This window comes from Phoxinus phoxinus (genome assembly GCF_949152265.1).
Source record: "Phoxinus phoxinus genome assembly, chromosome: 17".
Lineage (NCBI taxonomy): Eukaryota > Metazoa > Chordata > Actinopteri > Cypriniformes > Leuciscidae > Phoxinus > Phoxinus phoxinus.
In genome coordinates, this window is record NC_136892.1 from 20,375,314 (window position 1) to 20,396,229 (window position 20,916).

The following is a 20,916-nucleotide window of genomic DNA, read 5'->3' on the forward strand; positions in this document are numbered from 1 at the left end:
TTAATTTTTTTTCCAGTAAAAGGATGTTTGTGAACCTGTCATGGAGCAATAATGTCCAGCTATTTATTGAAAATTAATAGCCAAAACAATTATTTGTTTTCAATTTTTGTGAGTAAAAGTGTGTGTGTGTGTGTGTGTGTGTGTGTGTGTGTGTGTGTGTGTGTGTGTGTGTGTATGTATTTATTTCCATCTAAAATAAACAATATTTTATATAACTTTTTTTTAACACAAAAAGTTGTTGCTAAAAATAGAATATATCTCTTATTGTGATGGCACCAGTAAATATCAACAGGTCAAGTACTAATCAAAGTACAAGTACAAAACTTCAAAGCCTGTCGAAAAATAAATTGAGTCAGTAGATTCAGACAATTCAGCCATCATTCAATCAGACAGGGCATTTAATTACATAGCCTACCGCTATTTAGAAAAGCTTAATAAAGTGAATAACTTAACTTAACTAAATGTCAGTTTTCTTCATATCCTCATTTAGAGATTTCCCACTACTACCATTTAACAAAAAATGACACACGCAATTTAAAGTCAGTCTGAAGTAGGCTAGGTTATATAAAATGGAATACAAAATGTTCCTTTGAGTGCAATTGTTTTCGACAGATAAGTATTGGTATTCTTCCTTACATTGAGTGTCGTCTTCTCGTGTGCGGATTGTTCTTCTCGTGCTTTCTAAACAGTCCCCATGAATGTTGTCATTTTACGGATGGTACAGATCTTTCTTAAAAGTCTGTGAAGACAATAACCATATTTTGTTTATGGAAATCCTAGCATGGAAGTATTTGAACATCAAAAGACATCCTATATTTGTTTCTGTTCAGCATCAGAATGTCATCTGCAACCATTATATAATTGAATGTTTTGAAATCGCTGTTCCTTTGGACTCTCCGTAGTCATCTCAAATCAGCAGCATCCTCAGCAGCTGCTTACTCCCGTGCAAAGTCCAAAATATATGAGGAGATGTTTTGTATGTTGTCAGATGCAAAAAAAGGGGCAAATAACGTTGAAAACACGTTTACTGGGGGGTCGTGTTGCACAAAAGACGGACAAAGACAGGGAAGCAAAACAACTTGTTTCATAGTGACTTATAAATTAGTTTTGAATTACCATGTAACCAAAACCAAATTATGAGAACAATCCCAGTGTTAATTGTAAGCTCCAAAAATGTTAAACAAATTTACATGACAGAATTTCTGTCACCTACTTGTGATTGTGTGGTCACATTGTACCCTCTAGTGGAGAGAAACATACTGCAACTGTCACTAGGTTCAGCTGGTTCTATAAAAATCAGTAGAAAAGCCCTGTCAGGCTAAATGAACCAAGAATTATAAATATTACACAGCTTTATACAGTTAGTTATAAAAGACAGTTTTTGAATGAAATAAATGAATACAATAGGTGTACATCTAGACTTCTCTTGACTGACGTGTGCTTCTTGAAGAAGCTTTTTGCTTAATTCTTTTGAGAAGACCTGGTGAGGAATCTCCTAGCACCGTAATAAAAGTACTGTAAAACATAGCGCTCGTTCATAACCCCCAAACCCCGACCCTGCCTAACACGCAGGGCTGCAGCTGCAACGTAAGACTTTCTTTGTTCAGTGTACTCCACATTTCTCTCTCCCTCCTCTTCATTTAGTCTTCTGTTTATTTTTTGGTGTGGGGGTAGGGGAAGGTGCTTGGGCTGGTGAAGGTTTGGCCAGGGAAACCACAAGATCAACTCTAGAAAAGAAACGTGTAAAAGAAGTGGCACAGAGAACATGATCAATTGAAAGAAAATAAACCACGGTTGTTAAAGTCATATTGAATGTGTTTTGAGCATCATTTGTTTCTTTGCAAGGAGAAATTAAATATGTGGAATGTAAATTTAAGGTGCTTGATTTTTTTTATTTTCTTCTTACTTACATTTCGGTGATTTTATCCACAAGTTTTTTGATTGCTTTAACAATCTTGTCGATCCTCCCCTGTTAAAAATTAAAATAAAACTTAAGTGTCAAGTTTGAAATAGCTTATGGTGTGTGAAACAATGTGCATAAATTAGTGAGATCTAATAAAAAGTGCATTTCTGGTTAGGAAAATGAGGGCAATGGTAAATTCCTGCTGTTACCTAACACGTTTCTAAACACTTTTTTTACACTCTTAAAAATAAGGGTTCCAAAAGGGTGTTTCTGCAGCAGTACCATAGAAGAACCCTTTGGGTTCTCCAAAAAACCTTTCAGTGAACAGTTCTTATAGATAGAAGTTTTTTTTTTTTTTTAAGGCCTGTTCACACCAAGAACAAACTAAAGATAACTGCACTGTAAAAAGCATTAAACTGACATAAAAAAATTGTTAAATCTTATAACTTGAAAATTGCTTAACTTATTTTGATGAGTTATGCCATGTAAAAACATATGTTGTTAAAACTTATTAAGCGCCCTAGGGCTGCACAATTAATCGCAATGAAACTGCACGCGATTTGGCAAAGGCTGTGATTATTTTATAATCGCAGCTTGTCAGTGCAGTGCGGCTGATCGGTAGTAGGCTAAATGCTGCTCCATCTGAACACCAGAGGGCGTCACATGCAGAAACTCCAAAAATGCCCCACCGCAGAAGTAGATAACACACATCATTCCAGGAAATCCCTATGGGCATCATCGCTGTAGCTGAATAAAAAGAAGATTGAAACGCTTTGATTGATTAAACATGATGACTAATAAAAACACGACTGCCTTATTCATATTTGGAAAGATGTTTGACACGTGTTGCTTTTGCAAATGTTATAACTGACTCAAACTCACAGTGCTTTCAGATGGAGCAGCGTTTACAGAGCCATACATCAATGACAAGCTGTATAAATAATTTCAAAAAAGATTTCAAAATCGTTATAAGCAAAATCGATTTAAGTGCGATTACATGTAAATTGCGATTAATCGTGCAGCGTCCACACTATCACTGTAAACCCTAACACTCAAAATAATTAATTGGTTTGAGTAGGACAAACTTAAATTAAACTAATTAGTTCAGTCAAATGAACTTTTATGAGTATTTAGCACTTTATTTTTCTTTCAAGTTCACAGAACTGATATATTTTAAGTAAACTGAACTGTTTCATTGTTTTGAGATTTATGAAATTATTTATTTTAATTTAGACGAACTTAAGTTTAACTGTAACGGCTGGGATGTCTATTTCCCAGCATGCTTTGCCGATGGCACTTGAAAGGGAGAATAAATGCTAAAATTAAGTGTAATTTAATGTTTTTTTAATTAATGTTAAGTGGGAGATTTAGTAGATTAATGTTTTGTTTTGCTAATTTAGAATAATTTCTGTTAATGTTGGTTTTAGGATAGTTACCATCATGGTGACGAGTGGTGCATGAGCTTGATTTGAGAGCAAATTATACCTTTATATTTTTGCACTCATACAGCTAATGCTTCTGTATAACGTACCACTGCTAATATGTTAACAAATTAGTATGTTAGCAGATTAACTTGTTAAAGCTAGCAAAGTTTATACTAAAAAAGTGTTCACATTGAGATTACATGAAAGTTTTAAGTTAATTGTATGAATAAGTGTAATCAAACATTTCAAGTTAAGAACAATTAAAATGTATAAGTACAAAATAAAAATCAGCCAGTTCTGCTTACTTAGGCTAAACTTTGAATTTCATAACTTTGATTTTGCTACTTTTGCAATTGATTGCCTTAAATGTTTTGAGTTTTGCCAACTTATTTAGGTTTACAGTGAATAGTGGACAATATATTTCTGTTTATTCTAAGCGCGTGCTTGTCTGTCACTTTAAATGCTCGAGCTTGTTAAAGCTGCAGTCCGTCATTTTTCCTCTTTGTCGCCATCTCTGTTCGAAATCTGCAATTGCAGTTATTCGCGGAATTATTAACTGTGCGTGGGTAGTAAATCGGCATGAAACAGCGCGGATGAACACAATGTATTGAGGAGAACCTGTCGCTGCCGCGTCGCTGTGGATACTGTACTGTCATCAGCAATCTCAGAGTATACTTTTTGAAAGTGTCAACATTAGAATTTTCATCGAAAAATGTCATCTGAACAAGTAAGTAACATTCACTTTTGTTCTGACCAAATTAGGGGGGTGGGGGGAAGCATTGCAGTAGGCTATAGCATGCTGATTAAATCTAACGATTGCTTATATCACGTCAAAACGTGAAAAATATATTTTTTCTGAAGTCCGAAGTCTTTGGGTTTTACAACTGGTGAATCTCCAGTTGTCACTGGTGATTGTCGCTTTAAACTTTCGGGATCCGCCATACCAAGTGCTAAGCTAAATCTCCACCATCATCCACACACGCTATAATAGCCGACTAGCCGAGACTCCTTCTCTATGTGTACAGAAGTGACGTAATGACGCAAAGACATGCTCGAAATTCCCGCGGAAATCCACCAGTAGCCTACCACTAGAATTAAAATCATTATTACAAGCTTACCGTTTTGAATCGAGGTAAGGCAAGCAGATCGTTTTGAACACTGTCTGGTTACGTTTTTTTCAAAAATGTATTTTTTGATATTTTTAAACCCAAAAAAGTGCCGGACTGCAGCTTTAAAGTAGGATGGATTCTGATTGGCTGTCAATGTTTTTATTGTTCATCAGTTGAATAAAATCGTTCTGAACGTGATTCCAACTATTGTTTCTCTGTGCCGTTATCATCATTGCTGTGGCGTGAACTCTGCTATTCTTTAGTATTGAGAATGATTTTTAGAACTATATCTTTATAGTTATCGTCCTTGGTGTGAACGGGCCATTGGTGTGAAGAACATTTTAAAAATCTAAAGACCTTTTTGTGGAATGGAAAGTATGGATGTTCTTCATGGAACCATTGATGCCACAAATAGCCTTTATTTGGAGTGTATGTATATTAAGGCCGTGTGTCCACCAAAGCGCTTTTAGCCACCTGAAAACGCTAGGCGCTCTGCTGAAAACGCCGAGCTGCGGGCGCTTGAGAGCGTTTTGGCAGCGCAGTTTTTTTTTTCAGTTGAGACGCATCGTTGCTATGATACAGAATATCCGTTGGTCCGTGTGGTATTAGTCCCGCCCCTCCTCCACTGTGATTGGACGGTTGGCTAAAAAGTGACAGTGATGAGCGGTGCGTTTTACCTAAAGTTGAACATTCTTCAACTCTCGGCGACCTGTAAAAAACGCCGAGCGCTCAGCACTTGAGCGCAGTGTTGCCAGACGTACGATAATTATCGTATTTGTACGATAATTTTGACCTCTGTACGATGTACGATCAATAATGAAAAAAATCCCATAATGTACGATAATTTCAGAATTGCCTGCAAATTAGTTAAAAAATCTCCCGAAATCTAGATCGAGCAAGCAAGAGCGCGCATGTGTAGCGCGCGCACAGCAGATAAAGGGAGCGAGAGACCTTGCGTGTGTGTGCTAGTGTGCGTGTGTGCCTCACGAAGCGCATGTAAGGACCTATTTTTTTTACAGTCTATGGTCAGGACCCAACCAAGCGAATTATTCAGACTCCCCCCCCCCCCCCCCCCCCCCCCCCCGGTGGAGAATTCTGCGCATGTTTTCCTCGTGTACGATCATTCTCTTCAAAATACGATAATTTTGAGCTTCTGGTACGATACTTGGACATTTCCAATCTGGCAACACTGCTTGAGCGTTAAATACTCGCTCAGCGCCTCGTTACGCTCCTGGCGTTCTAAAAACGCGGCGTTCCCATTGACAACAATAGAAAAATAAAGCCAGCCGCGTGAAAAAACGCTTTGGTGGACACACGGCTTAAGGCTTTTTTCAAGACTTTGAATATAGGTCTCTATATGTAAAATCCAACGGATGCACTTACCTGTTGAAGTTTGTATAACAGTGGCAGAGAGAAGGCACATATCACACCTGTTCACAAGTGAAAGGATTACATTAACGCCATAACATCAACACAGTTGTTTAGAATTCAGCGGTTTACTGACTAATATTAGTTCAAAAAATAGTTTCAGTCATGATTTGCTTTACATTACAAATTTCAGCAGGATATCCTTACCGGTCATCACCAGCGTGAGACCATTAGCTTGGACCCCCACATATGTCAACAAATACAGGAACACAACAAACTACACAAACAAATAAAATACAGTCATTCAGATAAAAGCATAATATTTCATTTTGAATGGTTATACTTTAGATTTACATTTATTCATTTGCAAGATGCTTTTATCTGAAGAGATTAACAGTGCAATGAAGGTATATATTTTATATCTGTGTTCCCTTGCTGAACCAGAGGAGCTACAGGAACCTTTTGTTCTTATAATAATAAAGTTCAGCTTTTTTCCAAATATGAATTTCTTCACCTTCACATGCTTATTCTCCCAGCACCTTTGCCTTTGGGAATGAAAGCGCATGGTAATATTTAATATCAGGACTAATTACGTAAGTCAGCAGTGTCCCCTGATGTAGTGAAAGTAGGTCATAAATTACAGTAAAAGCATAAAAACTGCTCAGTGTAGCTGAGGTGAGATATTTAAGATGTGTGCGAGACCTTCACTGAGTCCATGATGCTATCGATGAAGAACAGCCTCTTTATCTCGGTGACAGCCGTAGCAATCAGCAGAACGATTTGTTCCGCCATGCGGACTGTGTCCTCATCTGTCAGCGTGCGGTCCTCATCCAAATATGACCTTTTTAATAAAGAAAAGTGGACCAGCTGAGAAAGATTACATGCATTAATCCCAACTTATTTGAGTTGCTTTTCCCTCCGTCAAGCTCCTGCCAAATCACTCAATATTTGTTTTAAATCTGCTCAACTGTTATGCATCTCAAGAATGAACATTTTAACCCATGAACAACTTGATATGGACTGTATCAGAGTGAACTGGTCCATTCAAAACAGCTTGCAAATCAGGCAAAATTTATAAGCAATATCACATGAGCAAGAGTGTTTTTTCCATAGCGTAAAACAAAAACAGAAATTTGTGTAAATGGTGACGTCATGCGCATTCTTACGTGTTCAGTCTATAGGCGCGTAGAGTTTCTTTACAAAGTGACATCGCTAACTGCTGGCCTGTCATTCATAATACAGTGTTTTTAATTGTTTTGCGGATCCATGCGAACGGGGATCGTTTTAACAACAATATCGTCTGTACGCCAAAAACACAAATGAAAAACTTCACAAAAATAGTGCATAGTAAGAGAACTGGGATTCAGCAACAGTGTTTGTGAACAAATTGTTTGAGTGAATGATTACATCGGTTTTTGAACGAATCAACTCACTCGGATGTGGAGTGACATGAGACTTCTGTTACTATTCCATTTACTCTTCAGAGCTACAGTAAACAGCAGTGTCAGTTACACATTTGGGGTTATGGCTGTTTAAACTGTTATTGTTTTACAGCATACTCACTGGAAGGGATGAGATCCATCGCTGAGGCGGACAAGTGTTGAAGCTTTGTAAAGGAAGCGTACAGGGAGGGTGAAGGCCATAATGCCCAAACCGAGGTTGGACAGGACTGTGATGGCACTGAGCTGGAACAAACAAGCCAAACCCATAACCAAACCAGTAAACACCAGCCCGGTGGTCCCCAGATCTCGCCAGTATAACAGATCCAACACTAGAGAGGACAAGAAAAATTAATGTGTGTAACGTCAGGGAAATAAACATAAAGAGGCATAGCCAGGCAGAAAGATGGAAAGCGACTGAGGGAGAAATGTGAAGACCATGCAATACTGCTTTGAAGTCGGCCCTAAAAAGGGATGCAGATGTGCATGTTTGCACAGTGTCTGGTAATGTGTGGTAAAACAGACTATCATATTACAGATTTTCATCCATTCTTTGAGTCATTCCACAAACTTTAGTTGAGTTAATTCACTTTAGAATGAATAATTGATAACATTTTAAAGAAATTCTCCATTTTCAAAACTGTCTTTTCCCTTCTAAATTTAAACCAAATTATTATTATTATTTTGGAGAATTAAGAAATTAAGCAAATTGGCCTATATTTCACTCTGGCCTTTTAAATTTAGTGGGACTTTTAATTTGATAAAAGACTCAAATTTACTAACTGGAATCTTATTCCCCAGAAAATGATAGATTAATTGTTAAATAAAGAACTAATTTCCTTATGTCCCTTAATTTTAATGTCAGCCTATGTCAAATAATGGAAGTGATATCATACATAGGAAGATGAATCATCTCTCTGTCAAGAAGGTTTCTCTCTTTTTTTCTTTTATTTTTTTCTTTCTCCCTAATGTGTAATGTATGATGAATTAGGTTTAGGAAAATATAAAATGCAAAAACTGATGCCATATGTGAACACATAAACATCTGTAACCTTTTTTTAATTAGCTAGCAGGAAGCTTTTGCAGTGAGTGGTCATTTGTTGAGAGTAAAATAGTAAAATAGATCTGGATCATCCAGACTGGATGTATGTAATGTACTGAAATTGCAACATGTCATCATTGCCAGTATTATCATTGTAGTGATAACGTCATTCAGCCACCAAAGTATCCAACTTTGTTTGTGTAAAATGAGTGATCTACTAGGAATGGGATGGGTAGAGTACATATTGAGTATCCAAAAACAAAATATTAAAATACTCTGTCAGGCTAAACGTTCTCCTTCTTTGTGGTGAATTTCAGGCAACGTAAAGCAGTGTAAAAGCTTTTAAATAGCACAATAAAAGGATAAACAAGGCTCAGTGGAGAGAAACACAAAATAACTAGTGGAATTAAAAAGTTCACAGAAACATAAAGGAGTGGCCTTAATGCTGTCAAGGACTTTACAGAGATTTATTTGTTTTCATTTTAGGCTGTCAGAGATTTTCATTTAGCATTGATTATTGATTATCATGACATGTGATCAAGGCAGACTCCACCAGAAACGCTTGATGAATCCACGTCATTGTCCAGCCAAGCTTGATCACATTATACACCCCAGGCTGTGCCAAACACGGCAAGTCTATAAACGCATTCAATTTTGTCTGCATATGAACAGACTAATCTGAATCCAAAGCGAAGAATCATCCACTGTCCAGTTGTCCATGAGCTCATCTATCACTTATTTGCACATTATTTTTTACAACCGCAATAAATGAGTGCAAATGCTCTTTGAGACAAACATATGAGATAAATGGACAAGAAGCCCTTGTGTCAGAGAGAGTGCATGGACACAACCCAAGTGGAACAGCTAATGGCAGTGTGCGTTTTCACGCCCTTTCCGCTGTAAAGCCAATAGACCCCAACAGCTGTTGATTCCGATTATCTTTCAAACGCAGGTGCAAATCTGTGCCGTGGCGCACACTGGTGCAAAGCTGAAAGAGCCATTATCAGATCAATCCAAACCCTCTGAAATCTTCTCTACTAAAAAAAAAACTTCCACGAGGCATTCACTCCTCTTTATTGCTGCCTAACATGGCCGGGTCAGATTGAATCTCTCCGGGGAGACATATGTGCCAGCACAGCCAAAATAAGACTGAGAGAAGATCTCACCTCCTTCTTTCAGACATCAATGCTTCCTTTTCTCCCTCTGCCTCAAAATCCTAGAGTCATGCATCAGTCCGCTCCTGAAAGCAGTCCATCCATCAGATTCCCATTGAGAAGTGATGTGTGATGTGCTGACTAGTCAGTATTACTATACCTCTAGTGTAAACCACTCAACTTCAATCTGATCCCCCCACCCACACACAAACACACGCACGCACACACACCACACACACTTTCCTCAGTTACAACTTGCTCTTCGCATTCCAGCACATTACACATGTAAACAATATAGCTCAGGAGACCTCAGTTTTAGTGCTGTTCGGTTTTTGCGGAAGACTCTCACCTTTGCTGGCCATTTCTGCTGCTTCCTCACCAAACCCCCTCTCCTCCCAGAACTTCACGAACCCTCTGTGGGCTTTTTTTGGCCATCCTAGCGTTGTCAGCAGGAAGGGGTTGGTCTGACCTAATAATATCTCAACCACTTGGACACTCCATCTTTACAAACACACACATACACAGCTATGATCCCTCATGGGCGGTTCTGAGCTTAAGGAACCTGAGACGTCAGCATATGTCTGTGTGTAGACAAGTCTTCATCTCATGGGAAATGGATAACCTTAGATACGGGCAAATTACTCGGGGATTGTTCAGGGAATCCTGTGCTTTTTTTCTTCTCACATGCCAGCAAAAGTGCTGGCCTTTAACACTCAACTGAAGATGTTGTGTGAATGATTATTCTGATGATTGTGTGTGTGTACAGATTTATATATGAATATTATATATTCATTTATTTTAAATTATATTACATTTTATATGAATAATAGTATTATTATAATGATTTAATAAATTATAATATAAATAATAATATATATATATATATAATTTTATTAATAATTACATTTACAGTGGGGTGAACAAGTATTTGATACACTGCCGATTGCTGCTAGGCCACTCCAGGACCTTGAGATGCTTCTTACGGAGCCACTCCTTAGTTGCCCCGGCTGTGTGTTTCGGGTCGTTGTCATGCTGGAAGACCCAGCCACGACCCATCTTCAATGCTCTTACTGAGGGAAGGAGGTTGTTGGCCAAGATCTCACGATACATGGCCCCATCCATCCTCCCCTCAATACGGTGCAGTCATCCTGTCCCCTTTGCAGAAAAGTATCCCCAAAGAATGATGTTTACACCTCCATGCTTCACGGTTGGGATGGTGTTCTTGGGGTTGTACTCGTCTTTCTTCTTCCTCCAAATACGGCGAGTGGAGTTTAGACCAAAAAGCTCTATTTTTGTCTCATCAGACCATATGACCTTCTCCCATTCCTCCTCTGGATCATCCAGATGGTCATTGGCAAACTTCAAACGGGCCCGGACATGCGCTGGCTTGAGCAGGGGGACCTTGCGTGCGCTGCAGGATTTTAATCCATGATGGCGTGGTGTGTTACTAATGGTTTTCTTTGAGACTGTGGTCCCAGCTCTCTTCAGGCCATTGACCAGGTCCTGCCGTGTAGTTCTGGGCGGATCCCTCACCTTCCTCGTGATCATTGATGCCCCACGAGGTGAGACCTTGCATGGTGCCACAGAACGGGATAGATTGACCGTCATCTTGAACTTCTTCCATTTTCTAATAATTGCGCCAACAGTTGTTGCCTTCTCACCAAGCTGCTTGCCTATTGTCCTGTATCCCATCCCAGCCTTGTGCAGGTCTACAATTTTATCCCTGATGTCCTTACACAGCTCTCTGGTCTTGGCCATTGTGGAGAGCCTGGAGTCTGTTTGATTGAGTGTGTGGACAGGTGTCTTTAATACAGGTTCAAACAGGTGCAGTTAATACAGGAGTGGAGGACAGGAGGGCTTCTTAAAGAAAAACTAACAGGTCTGTGAGAGCCGGAATTCTTACTGGTTGGTAGGTGATCAAATACTTATGTCATGCAATAAAATGCAAATTAATTATTTAAAAATCATACAATGTGATTTTCTGGATTTATAAAAATTACAGACCTCTACATGCTTTGTAAGTAGGAAAACCTGCAAAATCAGCAGTGTATCAAATACTTGTTCTCCCCACTGTACTTTATGTCATGATTCGATACATATCACGATACTGAACTCACGAGCAGGGGGACCTTGATATCCAGATCTGATGAAGGACCAGCGCCAGGACACGACGACGCCGCTGACCTGAAGTGTCAACCAGTCTCTCCTCCTCTCCACTCCGACTTCAACCAACCGGAACTGGACAAATACTCTGATTCATTCTGACTTCTGACCTGTAATGCTCCTGAACCATAATCATTCACTGTTCGCTCGTTGGCCAGAGGAGAACTGGCCCCCGACTGAGCCTGGGTTCTCCCAAGGTTTTTTTTCTCCATTCTGTCACCTGATGGAGTTTTGGTTCCTTGCCGCTGTTGCCTTACCTTCTGGCTTGCTTAGTTGGGGACATTTAATATTCAACAATATTATAGATCTGCCTTAAATGTGGACGATGATGAATTTTTTATTATTATTTTCATGTTATCACTGTGAAGCTGCTTTGATACGATCTGTATTGTAAAAAGCGCTATATAAATAAAGGTGACTTGACTTGACAATACAGTTTTATTACTCCAAGACATCTGGTAAAAGGATTACAGAAAAAGTACTGTTGATTAAAATGCTAAATTGGGTTTCACATCGGGGATGGAAATGAATAGGCTTGGACTTGGTGCTGGTAACCCAATGTACATGTGACACCAGAATTAAAATATTCATGATTCTGAAGCTGAAAATACAGAATTATTTTAGACGAACATTCTTGAACTCTGTCACTGGCTAGATATATTTAAAATAATGTAGACCACTTTTTACTGGTAACATAAGACATTTGGCATAATCAGGACCCACAAATATCCCCCATTGAATTATTATACATTATATTCAACATGATATATATTGTAGTTTAATGTAGTACTGTTACTGAAACTCTTTAAACTTGAATTTATTTCTCACAGAAATTTTTATTTTGGGTGAATCATACATATGCACAATACATTTAGTCATTTTAATTTGCGATATATTGTTACACCCCTAATAATCAATACTACTACTACTATTATATTTATTTGTATTAGTTCTTCATTGTGCCATTACTGCTTTCTGTTTAAAAGTGTTAAAAATCCTTAAAAAAAACTTTTTTTCATGTTACTTGACCCAGCAGATGACTCAGTACTACCAGCATCTGATGCAATGATCGTTCTGCTGTCAAACACATTTATTCATGACATATTTTTATTTGCGTCATTTCATGGACACACAACAAGAGTTACAATGACAAAAATAGCATTTTTAAATTAACATAATCCACTAATCTGTCCTAATCATCCCTTGTAAGAGTCTCCTAAGTTCACGTTTGAATATGCCATTCATGAATTCTGCTCAAGGCAAACCATATTCTTTAATATGAATCACTGAATCTACCCCACATAACATTTTTAAAAAGAGGCTACTGTGTGCTCTCTTTTTATCTCTCTCGCTCTCTGTCTTTCTCTCTAACTGGGCTACTGTGAAAATCTGTTATGCACATTAATCTGTGCATGTTAGGTAATCCAAAATTATCAAATGTTCAGCACAGATGATTAACAGAGGGAGTTCAAGAGGAGAGGCGGAGGGAGGGAGAGAGAGAAGCACTGAACATGTGAAAAAGAGAGCCACTCTGCAAAAGGATTGCCTGTTGGTGTGTACAACAAGAGGGAGGACACTGCGAGATGATTGGTACACAGAAATAGCTCAGCCAATCAGAGTGATGACAGGAAAATAACAGGCTCAGAGAGAGAGAAAGCTTAGAGAGAGAGAATATCACTGACATACAGAGGAGGAAGGCAACAAAAGTGGATCAAATTGGGAAGAGCAGCTATGCCTACAGATAGATTAGATCACAGTGAGAATGTCTAGCAATGGGTAGAGTGACGGAAGGGGAAATCAACCGTTCTACAGTGGATCATTAAAGGATGCTTGAAGGTGCAGAATCAGCCTCTTGGGAGATAATGCTGTGAAGGCCCTAAACAGAAAGGCTGCACACAGCCAAACCAAAGCCAGCGAGCAACAGCACTGGGTGGAGGCCGTGAACGGATTCAAACGAGTGCGGAAAAAAAGACACCATGAGGACATCCAGGAAAGGAAGCGTGGAAATGCCTGCTTTTGTAAGGCAGCTGGTGAAGGAAACTGAGAAAAGGGTCACCTCCTTTTTTAAAGGGGGGCGAGGGGGAGGTGCAGGGGAGCTGTCCGAAGGCGAAGAGGCAGGAGAGGAGGAAGGGGTCATCCCTAGCCCCTACTTAGATCGACCGGTTCTGGACAAGCACATGCAAGAAGGATGTGCCTCCTGGGGACTTACCTACGCCCTGGCCAGCATGCAGGGTTGGAGGGCCCACATGGAGGATTTCCACAACTGCTTTCCTCAGCTAGGAGGGGAACTGTCCCATTGGGGGTTCTTCACCGTGTTCGATGGACACGCAGGGAGCGCGGTGGCCCAACACTGCTCCCGGAACCTGCTGGACCACATCCTGGGCACAGGTGAGCGACAAGCTGTTGTACAAAAAGGGAAGGACTTCTTGTATCTCTTTGGCTTATACTGATGACAGTACATCATCAGTTATTTGAGAGCACAGCAAACGTAACGACTGGGAGGATTTTGTTGAGAAACAGAATTCCCATTTGATCATCACATGGGTGATATTGTTGATCTCTTTAGAATAGATCCGAGACGATCTCCTCAGATTGGATTCATTTCTAAACCTACTGTGCATCCAAAGCCACATCAATATTATTACTTATTACTTAAAAGCAATTAAAAGTCACATAATGGCTGCTTGTTGCAATCTTTACTAATGAAGCCTTTAGATTCGTCTTTGTGATTTAGTGACATGAGCTTTTTCTTTTCAGGCAAGATCCGAGCAGATGCAAATGTGGAAAGGGTCACTGAGGGTATCAAGGAGGGCTTTTTTCTCATGGACAAGCACCTTCATGCCATGGCCTGCCGTGAGGGTTGGGAACGTGGAGGGACCACTGTCGTTTCCACTGCTATCACCCCGCACCACATCTACTTTGTGAACTGCGGGGACTCTCGGGCCGTCTTGTGCCGTGCGGGACGGGTTGCCTTCTCGACAGAGGACCACAAGCCCTTCAGCCCTGGTGAGAGGGAGAGGATAGAGAGCGCTGGAGGATCTGTGAATTTGCAGCGCGTGAATGGCTCGCTGGCAGTCTCTCGGGCGTTGGGCGACTTCAGTTACAAGACAGCCGAGTGGAGGCCGGTCACAGAACAGATGGTCTCGCCCGAGCCGGAAGTGTCGGCTGTGGAGCGCTCGCCAGCAGATGAGTTTCTGGTTCTGGCCTGCGATGGTGTGTGGGACACTGTCAGTAATGAAGAGCTCTGTGCCTTCGTACACAGCCGACTGCGTGTCTGCACAGACCTGAGAGAGGTCTGCTCCCAGGTCATCGACCTCTGCCTCTATAAGGTTAGTATGAATGGAAGATTTTTAGGCAGTTCTCACTGATTTCGATTGTGTGGTCCAAACCCAAGTTTGATTTCTCCTCACACTCATGCAGGAGAACCAGTGGCGAGAAAATGGCAGCTTCAGTTCTTTATTCACGTTTTGTTACATTGGATTTACCACCAAAACTTGCATATGCATAGACCAACTCTCGCGTTTGACTGCCATGGATGTATTGCAAAAGATGCGATTCCACATGCAAACTGCTCTCCAAAGTTTCAGAGACAAGCCGCTTTCAGAAATGTGTCTGAAAATATATTTTCAGATATATTTTATCATACAAATGTATCATTTATATTCAAGTTATTTATATTATATACAAGTTTTAGTTGCTTATATTTCCTCAAATGTTTGGACATAATATTTTTATTTATATACTGTACACATATATTTTCCAAAATCAGTTGCCCAAAATGTTTTTTAGGATTGTAAAGATGAAGTATATTTTATAATATGAAGTCTGAAGTCTGTTGGCTATGGCATTGGCATCTCAAGCTGACTTCAGCCAGGCTGTTATATTACATAAGAGAAACACAGAATGGGCTTTAGGCTGCAGAAAAGGATGTGTGCCGACCTGAAAATGTCAGCATCTTTCTCTCCGCAGTGAGCCAGATCTCTGCTTTGTCAGGTCTGCGCTTTCATCCACCATTTCAAAGTGAGGCCGCTGTATTCCGCTGCTAAGCTGCAATAGGATAAACTACTTTTAGCCTTGGTGTTAGGAGATTACAGCATTCTGCCCAGCGTTGTGCCATGCAGGGATAGACAACCGACAACATCCCTAAGAAATGAAGGATAAGGTCTGCATTAGTGTCACCAATTCCAATCTACTTAACCATCAACGTGAGGAAGTTGTCCTTAAAACAAAAGCCTCAAGACTGGCGAGCGTCATGCTACTGCCTGCCTTATCTAAAGAAACAGAGGGAAATAATGCTGCTCAGTTTAGAGATGAAATCGTATAGCGGACACATTAATTGCACATCTTACATTTCCATTTGTTTTGTTTGGATGTGTTTGCTAACAGGGGAGTCTTGATAACATCAGCATTATTCTAGTCTGTTTCCCTGGCGCCCCCCAGCTGTCACCTGAAGCACTGCACCAGGAGGCTGAGCTGGAGGACTTTCTGGAGTCCAAAGTAACTGGTAAATCATCTGAGTGAATCTGGCTTCTTTTGATGTTGCTTTTAAGATTTATATGATTTATGTCACATAAAAATCCTTTCAAATCTTGGATTGATGTAATGGTTAGAATCTGGTTAGGTCTGCTTACGGAATTTAACCATTGTCATGCATGTTTCTTTGGCAGAGATATTTGAAGAGCTGAGCGCAAGAGGTGATGAGCCTGATCTGCTGTCAGTTCTGACCGTTCTGGCTTCAGCAGTGATACCTGGACTTCCACCAGGGGGCGGCCTTCAGAGCAAGTGAGTGTGTTTTATATCATGCTTTACTGCTGCTCAAAAATGCAGTCAGCATGTGTGACTGTGAGAAGTGTAAAAACCTATTTCACAGACATCTTTAAGAACTTTTCAACGGTTTCTATACGAGATCTATAAGCTAAGCTTTCAATTAGCGTTCTTTTTAATCTTTCTTCACTTTGTGAAGTGGACGAGGGAAGTTTATATGGACAGACCCTTGTTCCCTCGATTTTGACCGAGTGAGCGAGTCTACTTCATATGTACACTTCAGGCACCTATATGTCCCACAATGCAGTACGATTGTGACGTCACCACATATCTCGTCTAATCCCCATCACAACAAACAACTCTATGATATATTAATTATACTTTTTTAAATGTAAAACAACCCAAACACACCTATATACATTTGGATGCTGCATTAAAAAAATTCTTAAAGGGAAATATTTTAAAATAATAAATCAACTCCATAGCTGATTCCAAGTGATCAAGGGCTTACACTCTTAAAAAATGCTGGGTTGTTTTAACCCAATTTTGGGTCAAATATGGACAAACCCAAACTTTGGATTAAAAATGCATTATAAAAATGTAACCCAACGGCTGGGTTTGTACATATTTCACCCAAAATTGGGTTAAAACAACCCAGCCTTTTTTAGAGTGTAGGACGTTCCAATTCAGCCCATCGCAGTTTCCGCCAGTAGTGGCACTCGTGCAGCGTAAGCAATGACGTACATCCGAGTGATCGAGACGGAGGGAAGTTAGCGAGTGAAGGACATGACAATTTTGGACTGGAACGCAGCCACGATATCATCACGCTGCTGATTTGTCACCGTCATATCCATGATGCGAATCTCCCGGTTTCGCCCACAGAACTGCCACTCACTGGATATTTTCTCTTTTTCAAACAATTCTCTGCAAATCCCAGTATCAGCAGTCTCTACTCAGACCTGCCCTTCTGGCACCAAAAACCATGTCATGTTCAAAGTCCCTTAAATCATCTTTCTTCCCTATTTTGATGCTCAGTTTGAACTTCAGCAGATCGTATCGACCATGTCTACATGCCTAAATAAATTGAGTTGCTCCCATGTGACTGGCTGATTCGATATGTGCGTTAATGTGCAGTTGAATAGGTGTACTTAATAAAGTGGCCGACGAGTGTATATTTAATAGGCCTATAATAATGTAATAATTTATTTGAATCGTTTTTTATTATTAATAATAATGATAATTTATTAATTATTTCAATGTTGGATCAAGTGAATGAGAGAACAATTTCACAAAATTAATCAAGTTAATCTATTCTTCCAAAATGCTAAATGATGTTTTATTAACAAAGTTCGGGAGGAGCACGTTCAGATAATCAACACGAGTGGAGTGCACAGCAATCAACAATAAGAGGGTATAGACTCAGCAGTCTCACCTCAATCCATTGACAGTTTAGCAGCATCCCTCCACCACCCCTTCTCCACACTTCTAGTCCTAACCACTCATACGGGGGAGTACTCTGGGTTCGGGCCGGACTCCGAGCTCGGAGCCCTCCCCCCAGACAGCACGCCAAATACGCATTCAACTTTACTCCCTCTAATTATATGTAAGTGTGAACTCGTGAAACTGTTTTAGTAGGGGAGGGGGGAGTTTATTGCACTTCATCAAATGGTACTATTTCATGTAGGCCTATAGTGACACATGGTACATAATTATGAGATTAAAGCTGCAAGGATGACATATATATATATATATATATATACCCTTGTGCTGCAGAGCAATGCCCATGTACACAGCAGATGTTCTCAGATTCAAGTGTCTACTCAGTACAGACACCAGAGCACCAATCAACTCCACGAGTAGAGCTCAAATTATATGTAGGTGGGATGACTGACAAAAGAACAGAGGACTGAACTTTGAAATAACATGTTTTTTTGGACATTTGCAGGCGGAACTGTATAATTTCTGCCTACTATCAGCAGAAAGACGCTCGGCGATCAAGATTAGCCCAGGTAAGCTTCTGTGCAGATACTAAATCTATTTTATATGTAACAATAACATGTTAAAATGACTCATGTATTTGTCATTCCTGTATGCTAAAGTTAATATCTAAGAATTTTTAATCTGAGTTCCGTATCTTTTCAGGAATTCCGTCCTACAGATGCCAATTAGAGTCCGTGTTTTATAAATGTTTTATAAATGGATGTGCTAGATTGAGGAAGAAGTAAAAGTGATCAGTTTTCTGTCTTTTAAACTCATTAAAATGGAAAAGATCTTCTTTTTGGACAGCAACACAAATTTGACTTCCTTCTTTTTGTGTGTTTCTTGAATGACGAAACTTACAAAAAGCAATGCTGTGCCACAATGCAGGACAATAATGACCGTGTATAACTTTGACTCTTTAGATTGTGATACGTTCAGTATTTTCCTTACCAAATGTATTCAATGAGTCTTACAATCAACAATACTCAGGTAATGTGTTTAAACAGTGATGACAAACTTTTAAAAGTTCTCTTCAGTCTTTGCATTATAACAGGTCATTTTTTAAACCGATATAAAAAAAGTCAGAACTTTATTGTAGATTATTCTCTAACATTAAATTAGCAACAAGTGTATCAGTGATGTATCAAAGAAATAAGTCACCCAAAAATGATTTACTTGCCTTTAGTGCTTACTCCTTTTTAGAAGCTTGACAGCATGTGAAGTGTATATAATGAAAAAAGCATACAGGTTCGGAGTAACATGATCTTGAGTAAATATTGGCAATATTTTCATTTTTGTGTAAACTATTCCTTTAAGAATTCAAATAAGGCAAACGTGAAATGATGAGATTTTAAGAAACAAATTCTATCAAATAAAATTCAAACAAGCACTTTTACATTTTGGATTATATACAGGCCCATAATATGGTCACAGAGTGCATTTTTTTCTGTTTTTGAATAGTTGTTTCCTGTAAATCTCTCTACTCTGTTTGCATGATCTGTACTGTGTTGCCTTACTGACCTCTTTGAAATTATGCCAACGTGTTAATATTACTGAGATTTTCCTAATGACTAGCAAATGAACTGATCATCATGTTGTGTAATAATTTTTGTGCACATTTTACAGATATTGTGCAATATTTGTGCTAGCATAAAGGTTGAGAAAAAAAATATAATAAACAGATCAAGTCATTCGTGGTATTTCTGTTTATTAATGTCTGTCCTGCTACATAACCAGATGGCTTTATGGTAATTAGTCATACATTTTGTGAGTGTGTGTGGTTGATCTCAGATTTCAGCACAGGAGTTACAATATCAGTAAGCAATCTTAGAAGAAAAGGTTCTATATAGAAACTTAAAGGGTTTGGTCAGGCACATCATCTATAAAACCTTTTAGGGGTTCCCATCATGGGACATTTTACGGATTTAGGTTTAATTAATTAATAACATTTTATGAACTAAAAAGCCTGTCAACATATTTTATCACTAGAAAAAAAAATTGCATAATACTTTCATGCTTAACATTTCTCCATATATTACTTGGCATAAAGTGTTTTAAAATGGAGTTAAAAACCCTAGGGTTCTATGTCCCCATTGAAGCTTTTTTTCTAAGAGTATACCGCTGTCATCCTCAGGGGGGCAGTAGAGACTCGCTCATTTAATACACTCGGACTGTGAGACCGCAAACCCAGTGTGGCAAGCCGTTTTGACTTTTATTCAGGATATGTATTCTAGATATATCAACAAATCAGTTTTCAGTAGTTAAAATGTTCATTATTGATATCAGGAATTAGATTTCTACTAGTAACAATGGATATTTTTGATATCGGGAATTACATTTCCACTAGTAAAAATGTTCATTAGCCTATTGATAAAAATTTCATTGTCACTGTTAATTTCTGATATCATGAATGTGATTGTTACTAGTAAGAACGCCATTTTAGATGGGCTATCTGAAATTACTCCCCTGATTATTGATATCAGAAATATATTTTCATATTAGAAATAACAAATGTAACAACCTGTTGAAATAGGCTACATATCAAGAATTAACATTTAAACTAGAGAAAACTGAGTTCTTGATAGGAATTTATATTCACACTAGTAACCACGTAATTATTTATATAATAAAATATGATTTATTGGATTTACTAGTAGGCCTAATAATTGTATTTCTGATTTGTGAAATTGGTGTAAGAAATAAATTTTTGATATCAACAATTGAATTTGAATGGCAGCCTATATGGTGACATTTAACTAGTGAAAATACAATTACAGATATCAAGAATTGTTTTACTAGTTGAAATGTTATTCCTGATATCAAACATTGCCATTGTTGCCATCATTCATATCCTGAGAAAGAATAAAAGTCAAAACAGCGTGCCATACCAACAACGTTGCTGTCTGTCACTCAGAAACAGATATTTTTTTAATAAATAAACCTCTATGAATGAAAAGAGGCTGCTGTAACACAGATGTAAAAAGTGTGAGTAGTTCTTTCTTTTGAAACACAAATGTTGATACCAAAATAAATATTCAACAAAGCAGTAAAAATTGCCTTTACAATATACA

At 38.9% G+C, this 20,916-nt stretch overlaps 2 protein-coding genes across 3 annotated transcripts; one reads left to right on the forward strand and one right to left on the reverse strand.

Annotated features, from left to right (window-relative positions):
- Positions 1-365: 365 nt before the first annotated feature.
- On the reverse strand, positions 366-9,886 carry rtn2b (reticulon 2b). 2 transcript variants are annotated; one of them, XM_079585905.1, is made up of 8 exons: positions 9,789-9,877; positions 9,452-9,525; positions 7,368-7,575; positions 6,507-6,645; positions 6,012-6,081; positions 5,820-5,866; positions 1,911-1,969; positions 1,009-1,727 (listed from the first exon to the last, which is right to left on the reverse strand). In XM_079585905.1, exons 3-8 carry the CDS (start codon positions 7,511-7,513, stop codon positions 1,637-1,639), a joined length of 552 nt encoding a protein of 183 aa, XP_079442031.1. In that variant the 5' UTR covers positions 7,514-7,575; positions 9,452-9,525; positions 9,789-9,877; the 3' UTR covers positions 1,009-1,636. The 2 variants fall into 2 exon arrangements, with proteins under 2 accessions (XP_079442030.1, XP_079442031.1); XM_079585904.1 differs by lacking the exon at positions 9,452-9,525 and having other exon boundaries at positions 366-1,727; positions 9,789-9,886.
- A 3,178-nt stretch (positions 9,887-13,064) lies between these two features.
- ppm1nb (protein phosphatase, Mg2+/Mn2+ dependent, 1Nb (putative)) lies at positions 13,065-19,544 on the forward strand. Its single transcript, XM_079585903.1, has 6 exons — positions 13,065-13,990; positions 14,360-14,931; positions 15,989-16,106; positions 16,270-16,384; positions 18,312-18,375; positions 18,509-19,544. Exons 1-6 carry the CDS (start codon positions 13,579-13,581, stop codon positions 18,533-18,535), a joined length of 1,308 nt encoding a protein of 435 aa, XP_079442029.1. The 5' UTR covers positions 13,065-13,578; the 3' UTR covers positions 18,536-19,544.
- The last annotated feature ends 1,372 nt before the right edge of the window (positions 19,545-20,916 follow it).

What these genes read in the sequence shown, in the direction of transcription:
- ppm1nb (XM_079585903.1), top strand. Translation starts at nt 13,579, where the DNA reads ATGAGGACATCCAGGAAAGGAAGCGTGGAAATGCCTGCTTTTGTAAGG. An exon ending in TCGACCTCTGCCTCTATAAG is followed by an intron (nt 14,932 to 15,988) that starts GTTAGTATGAAT and finishes GTTTGCTAACAG; the next exon opens with GGGAGTCTTGATAACATCAG. An exon ending in TCTGGAGTCCAAAGTAACTG is followed by an intron (nt 16,107 to 16,269) that starts GTAAATCATCTG and finishes TTTCTTTGGCAG; the next exon opens with AGATATTTGAAGAGCTGAGC.
- rtn2b (XM_079585904.1), bottom strand. An exon ending in GATGGATCTCATCCCTTCCA is followed by an intron (nt 6,646 to 7,367) that starts GTGAGTATGCTG and finishes TTTATTAAAAAG; the next exon opens with GTCATATTTGGATGAGGACC. An exon ending in GCATCATGGACTCAGTGAAG is followed by an intron (nt 6,082 to 6,506) that starts GTCTCGCACACA and finishes TTGTTTGTGTAG; the next exon opens with TTTGTTGTGTTCCTGTATTT.